This window comes from Scomber scombrus, chromosome 3 (genome assembly GCF_963691925.1).
Source record: "Scomber scombrus chromosome 3, fScoSco1.1, whole genome shotgun sequence".
Taxonomy (NCBI): domain Eukaryota; kingdom Metazoa; phylum Chordata; class Actinopteri; order Scombriformes; family Scombridae; genus Scomber; species Scomber scombrus.
Window position 1 is genome coordinate 23,441,880 of NC_084972.1, and position 8,010 is coordinate 23,449,889.

Genomic DNA, 8,010 nt, shown 5'->3' on the forward strand with positions numbered 1-8,010 from the left:
TTCACCTTGGCATTTCTATTCTTTTGTATGTGCCTTACAAAAGACTCTCTCGTAACACTTACAATAAACACACTCACATACGCACACACACACAAATACTGTGGCACAGGTAAGGTCAGGCAGCCTTTTCAGCCCCTACACAGTAGAGAGACTATTAGTGCTATCACGTTCTGAATATCCTTGTTTGACTTTGCATTTGGTTTCCATTTCTTTATGTGTGAAAGGCCCAGGGTTCAGATGCATAAATGATGCATATGCACAAAAGCCATGCGTATGCCATTTCTCCCACATAAACTGGTATTTATAAAGACACAATGTGTGGTCAGAACATGCACACCTCACACGTTTTAGACCATGCGTATGATGAGGCGGATATGATAAGGGAAGAGACAGAATCTTTTCGTAAAACATTTTGTTTTGGTTAATAACCAGCTTACACTGTGTGATTTTCTGCATTTAAACAAATATTTGTAATTAATTAAAGTCGCATTTATAAACATAACATTGATTAGTTATTTTTGTGTGATTAACTCTATCATTCTTTTAATTTGCATAGGAGTCAACATTTTATTTTGCTTTAAATATTATTTTTATTGTATCCTTAGTTGTGAACGGTATGAAGACCTGCACTGCCATGCATAATGGTCGCTCATAATGACAGCTGTTCTACTGTTGGAGAACCTTGCCAGTGCAACACAATCAGTGAAACTACACTTTTTCTGTACTGTTTGTTTCATTGACAGGTGTACATACTGGTGGAGCAGGCAGCCAACTGATATGAAAACGGGTGTGTTCATCTGTTGATGGCTAATAGTTGGAGTGGAAATAAGACTTATGTATGTACGTGTAGTTCCTCGATGACTGAGATTTATAAAACAGAACCATGCGTACACACAGGTTTATGAATTGCATATTTTGGGCTTTGTGTGTACACACAGTTTTAGGCATGAATCTACACATAGTTTTAGGCATCTGGCACCAGAAGAATAAAGAACAGACTTTTCTACTACAATTACTTACCTACTCTACTACTTTTCCACAAGTCATGTTACTACTTTAATGCCACTTTATAAAGGAGAGAAAGGTTCAAGCCTGCTGTCCAGACATTTCACTCCTCAACAGGGAAACCAAACATACTTTGCCACAAGTGTACATCATCAGGTATCTTGTTAAGGGTCACGGGAGGTGCAGCATGATGGCCCACACATTCTCCTATCCAATCTTCCACCAGATCACTCTCAGTAATGATCACTGCAAATATGCAGCACTTTTACCACAATATTTATATAAATATACTGTATATACAATATGTATTATTTTTCAAACTCAGTCTATCAAGAATGGTATGTCTGTAAAAAAAACAAAAAATTCTTAAATGATATTTAATTTGAGCAAATTTCCACTTTGAATCATTTGCACATGTAAGACCACTGTACACATTTTCAACTAATACATATGTACATACATTTGTGAAAGTTTAAGAGTAGAGTAGAATCGTAATAAAGGTGACAGAGGATTTCTCATGGGAGACCTCGCCTCCGGGCTCAGAGAGATCTGACTTTATAATGCAGTTAAATTCTTCAAAAGGCATTTTTACATTGAGGGCCTAGGTCATACTGGTGCGGCACCAATTAGTGGAAGAGAAATCTGTCAGAAATAAATAAGAAAAATGTAACTTACAATTCACGTTACACTGAAATCAAGAAGAATGGGGTGTTATTAGGGCCCAGCAGCTCATTTTTACCCCAGGTCCGCCTAGAGGTTTAATCTGGCCATGTTAAAATCACTAATTGAAAATATGAATGGGATAATGTATTTTTTTGAGGGAGGATGTGTTTACTTAAGTTAAGACAGTAAATTTGGCTTTTTTTCTTTGCAAAACGATCAAACAGAACCACTGTTCATCCAAGTGTATTGAGGTGTCATATCATTTAAATATCACATGGGTCCAAAAGTGAAAACATTAAAAACGTTTGTTAGTTAATTCAATAATTGATAATTGACTGATTATGCTACTATAATTTTTTGTTTTCATCATCAGTATCAATATGATTTTAGCTGTACTGGTTGAGCCACACTTTATGTCTTCGGTCAGAATATCAGTTGTGCATCTGTTTCTCAAAAGTCTGGAAATTAAATGAAAACATTGGAAACAAAGTTTAAAAAAAAAGAAAAGAAAATGAAGTTCAAAATCAATCAAGTCTTTAGTGGACACGCAAACCCTTGGAGCATTTGGGCATCTTTTCATTGTATTGTATTTTTAACTTCTATCTCTTATTTGGTGAGCACTAAGTGAGGCAAACAAAATGCCATGAATGTTTGTGCTGGGAGATAAATGCTACAGTGCCCACCATTACTCACACTGGCAGCCTCAAATAAGCTGTAACTGTACTGAAGTATGGGGGTAGGCTGTTGAAATACTCATTTGTAATTCAAAGCGGTTTTCATAAATTATTCAATTTATCTAAAAATTGAGAGAGAAATAATACCTGTGTGTGTGTGTGGGGGGGGGGGGGGGGGGGGTTGCATGTATATTACTCACCCCAGTGTAGTCATGGTGACAATTGTGTACCAGAAGGAAGCTGGGATGCTGGTGAACTTGCTAGAGCTGGAGCCCTTCTCTGCGTAGAACATGACCGTCGCAAAGATGATGATGGCCATGGTGAGTGAGAAGAGGAGGAAGCCCAGCTCTGAAGCACAACTCTTGAGTGTATAACCCAGGATGCGCAGGCCCTGTGAGTGACGGGAGAACTTGAAGATGCGAAACACTCGAAACACACGTAGTGTTACAAAGGCGCCACTCACGTCCTCGTTGTTTGTCATAACCAGGCCAATGTAATATGGCAAGATGGCCACTACATCGATGATGCTCATCACTGAGCGCATGAAACGGTAACGGCTAGGTGCTGCGAACAAACGCATCAGGTACTCCACTGTGAATATCATAACGCAGGCGGTGTCCATGCAGAAGAAAGCTACTGTGTAGCGCTCACCACATGGCATGTCTTTCTGGTTGGCGGTGGTTCCACAGGGCACCGTCTCCACCACATTAGTGATGACTGAGATGGCGATGAAGAAACCAGTGACATAATAGAAGACCAGGGCCATGGTGGAGGTGTGGGGGTTCTCAAAAGCCCGCCACATGGTCTCCCTGAAGTTCATATTGGGTAGCTTCATGTCCTTGTTTTCCTCCTGATCATCTTGCAGTCTTTCTAAATTCTCCCTCTTTCTATCCTTGTACTCTTCATAGCAGCAATCACCGATGATCTCAGGGATGATGCCGAAGAAGGTCAGCTCCTCATCGTAGGCCGAGATGCACTCATGACGAGGATAGTGGAGCTTTCCTGTCCGGTAGAAGTTGAGGATACTTCTGAAGGCATCAGGGTCCCGGTCAAAGAAGTACTCCTTGGTTTCCTCATTGTAAAAGAAGTCCTTTTCAGAGCTGCCCAGCAGGGTGTCTGGGTAGCGGTCCAGAGTGGTTCTCCAGGTTTGAAAACGACGGCCGCTGACATTGAGGATGATCAGCTCATCTTGTTTCTTACTGTTGTCTCTTGGTGCAACAGGCATGGGGCAGTTGGCAACGGGCATCCAACCAATTGCTGCTGCCCTTGCAAAAGGGAGCCATGCTGCTACTCCTGTCGCCATCGTGAAGAAGAGTCTAAGAAGTAGTCCTCCTCACCTTCAGACTCGCCTTTCTTCAAAATCAACTGACATCTGAAGAATATATGGCAAGAAAAGAAAGGAAACAAAGCTGAAAATTAACAGCAGCACGCTAAAAGATCAACCAAATTGTCATCACTGTAAACGAAGCCTCTCTGAGGCTTTCAATCCAAATCCAACAGAATTTACCCCAAATGCAACAAGTCCTCCAAATTAAACGACTACATAGGTCACTTGTACCTGCTCTCAACAACCCATTGGACGACCCATTGGAGCATAATATGCCACTTTACAAAACCATTACAAATCACTGTTTATAAAATAATGTTTTATGGTGGACAACGCTTTGATTAAGGTCTGGTTAGGTTTAAGCAAAAAAAAAAAAAATCAAAAAAACAACAACCCCAAAACATGTCGTTAGGGTTAGGAAAAGATCATGGTCTGGGTTAAATGATCACTGAAATGTGGTTAAAGTGGCAACTGAATGGAAACACTAAACACTATGTCACTTTTTTTTCTTTTTTTTTTTTAAATGTCCCAACTAGCAGGTGGAAAAGAAAAGACAACAGTGGTCTCCAGCAGCTTTTGCTATCCAACTAACTACCTGGCCATCAACCTAACCCACCTCCTAATCACTAGTATGTAACATTATATTGACGTCATCTGCCTTGGGTCATTATTACTACAGCAGATAGATGGCGTCTGTCACTCAAATGTACCTATAGGTCATCTTTTATGACTGCATTTATGACCTATGGTGTCATTTTTTATTGGGAGGACGGGCTAAACTGATTAGTTTTATTCAGTGTATTTTAATTTTACGATAATTCATCATAGTTTACAATTTATTCTGAAGCCTGCTTTGACACAGTGACTCGTACCAGTTTGTAGTTCAATTTGCGAACCAATTTAATTCTACCTTGGATCAAAGCTCACATTTCTACAAATATAAATTAATAAATCTTCCTGTGGAATAAATACAATATAAACCGAGTAAATCAGTTAAACTTTAACATCAATCTCTCCTGAAGCGTATAATTAGACTGATCGACAGTGAGGAGCGCTGACTGTCATTAAGTAAAACCTGTTGAATCGGAATAAAGAGGTAACTGCTCCGAATTTGTCCAAGTACACTTTTCGGTTGTTTTGTTGAAAGATTTTAAATTAAATCAGTGACCTAGAATCGTTTTAGAAATGATCACCTGGTTCATTTGTAATAAGAACAGTAAATAGCTTATGTTTACACTGATATCCTTGCAAAATATTTCACTTGTGGCAAAAGGTGGCTGTCTGAAAATACTTTTTCTATTCACGTACATTAGTTGACAAAATCAAAGTTTTTCTGTTCGAAACAGCATTTTAAAACGCGTTTTGACATGTTCCAACACAGGCGTGCCTTTGTTGGCAAAAACACAAACAAACTCACCGATAAAAGTGAAGAGGGAACAAAATCCCAAATGTTCAGTGTGTCTGTGAAGACCGAGTCCTCAGTTACAAGTGCTAGAGGAAGAGCCCGGATCCATCCAGCGAGATGAAGCAGCGCGCAGCACCTCTCTCTCCTTCGTCGTTCGACAGACTCCTGTACCGAACAGAGCGCCAAAACGCGGCTGATGGAGCAGAATATATCAGCCTCTCTGGGACCAGTGACTTCAAGACTCAGAGGGAGCTGTCTCGAGAACGGATCCTACATCCTGACTTCTTTGTTTCCCCGTTAGTGTTTGGAAAGTGAGACGTGATGGTGAGGAGCAGTGCGCGCTTCCTTTGCTCCAGCTCAAAGTAAAATGTGCGTCTCTCTCCTCACTGTGCCAGCTCTGTCATCATCCCTCCTTCCCTCTGCCTCACTTCACCATCATATGTGACAGACTCACCCTGTCACTTATACTTATTTCAATTACTGCACTGCTTAGTAGAGCAGAAAACAGCATAGTCTGGTAATGGTAAGGATATGATAGTGGTACAGGAGATTTAAAAAACAATATTCACTGCAGTGCAGTAAACAGGAATATTGTGGTGAGTTAATTACCAAGTAAACATATCCTCCCTCACAAAATATATTAGCCCATTCTTATTTTTCATAAGGGATTTTAACGCGGCTGGATCAAACCTCTAGGAGGACTTAGGGTAAAAGTGAGTATAACATGTATTGTAATATAATTGTTTCTTAATGGCAGATACTGTGTTGGGCATCATCAGGCAGCACATGCACACACATACATTTTTTTCAGGTGCTGCATCAATTGAGTGTGTATTATAAGTGTGATATATCTTATTCATCTGTGCCGTAGATCTGTTATTGTCCAAAACCTTGAGCTCGTGCGGCAGACACCACTGCATATGCATGGGAATGCAGGTTTGTTTTGACACAAAGTCAAGCGTTTGTGACATGTAGCTTTAGCGAAGGAGTATTCCCACACTGGACACACTGGACACAGTGGACACCAAAGGGTCAACCTGCTAGCCAAGGGCCAGTGAGTTTAGCCATCAGTGGTTGTTACTCTCTAGAGGGCACAGGCCTGTTCCATAACAATAGCACAAAAAGCTAGCGAAGCATCATAAATGGAGTCATGTCACCCACGTTTGCACAAAGGCATCTGCTGCTCAAGGAAATACTCTGCTGAGAGTGAAAATGTGACCACCATTATTAACCTTTGGAGCCATTCCTAAATCAACTACCAAATTCACACTCCTTGGGGGTGAAGGAACATGTCACTCGGTGCAACGGTGTGACTCATTGATGTGTTTTTAATAGCATTTTGGACAACAATGGAGGTTTACAGCAGAGAGGAATAAGAACAGGCTTCTTGTAAGTAGATAAATTCCTTGTTGGTTTGGATCTGCCCATGAGATTTGTTGACAATAAGAAAAAAATAAAGAAAAATCACCAGCCTTATCCTTTAATTCTAAATGGATATGATAACATTTCAATGACTAATGGTCTTCCTCAGGTAAAGGTGAGAGTGTGAACACATGGATGTGTTGTGATGACACGTCAAAACATAACGGCCCAATTATAAGACGACCCAATAACACAACCAGCCTTTTTCTAACACCTCTTTTTGGAAAATGTTTTGGACAAAAAAATCGTTTTATTACTCCATGTTGGTCATTTTTCCCTGAGATATTATTAGTCCAAGGATAAGAAAATCTGCACCCTTGAAGCCTTAGCTTTTCTCTCCTAACAGTGAAAGATGAAATACTTCCATTATATGCTTTCGACTCATTTTCTCTTGAAAATAGCAATATTAAGGCTACAAACAACACATGATGCAATACTCTCTAAATGTAAAAGGCCCATTTTGCAAAACAGGGACAAGAATTTACTCCATTCAAAAACAATATCTGTTGTTGTGAAAAACAGCTGGTTGCTTTGGCTCTGATATGCCTCGAACCCAACCCCCACTTTCTGATAAAACAAACTATCCAGAAAAAAACTGTGTCTTATATTTGGGCCAGTTAATACATGCATTTATTAATATGCAATCTGGAAGTACAAAATTAGTAATTACAGCCTTACCTATCTCGAATCATTTATCATATTTATTGGTGCATATTCTTCAACAAATGTTCAATCAAATTAGAAAACAACATAGTATGTGTTGAGTATTGACTGGCTATGAGGGGCACTTTATTAGAAAAACTAATTTACTTTTTTCACTTTCTTGTTTAACCATACTTTTCTTGCACGTAATGTGACATAGCATCGTTTAAAAATAAATTAAGGCCTGCCTTATACAGAATTTGAGGTATATGGTCTCATTGTGATTAGTAAGAACTACTTTATAAAACTTCTTGGTATGACAACTGGCCACACAGTCTCTCATACTACTGCTAAGAATTAGTGTTAAATCACAACTAAAAACTCCATTCGCCATATTTTTCCTTAAATAAGCCTTTATCATCAAACACTTAGCAAAGCAGAGAGTGGGTGTCAAAGGAAACCCTATAGAGCCTCGTCATCAGAGAGGAAGACAGAACAAGCCCCACTGGCTTTGCCTCCCATCTCTCACTTCAATCCCAGGCACCATGGTCTGTACATATAGGCACCTCAGGGGACGGCTGCGGCTGGATGAGGAGGGCCTTTGAATGGATGGCCTTGTGTGTGACCGTTAGAGGAGCGAGGCAAAAGGAAAGAGAGACTGTGTGGCCTGGGTGTTAAGACAGATAGGCTATTGATGGACTCCAGTGCATTCAGATGTTCAAATGAAGTTCTGGCACATCATGTAAAATATTCATGAATTGAGTCTTTGAACATTTTTTAAGTTTCAGGGTTTTGACACAAAGAGACTTGCTTTTGTTTTATCTGTGGTCCTATAGAGCGACAGAGTATGAATGAAAATATTTTCAGTATGT

At 39.8% G+C, this 8,010-nt stretch overlaps 1 protein-coding gene across 1 annotated transcript in view; it reads right to left on the bottom strand.

The window, feature by feature from the left end:
- LOC133977658 (potassium voltage-gated channel subfamily D member 3-like) overlaps positions 1-3,645 on the bottom strand; it is a 76,670-nt gene extending 73,025 nt beyond the window's left edge. The window contains exon 1 of the mRNA XM_062415890.1: positions 2,543-3,645. Coding sequence (XP_062271874.1) covers positions 2,543-3,645 — 1,103 coding nt within the window. The remainder of the gene's footprint in view (positions 1-2,542) is intronic.
- Between the last annotated feature and the right edge of the window lie 4,365 nt (positions 3,646-8,010).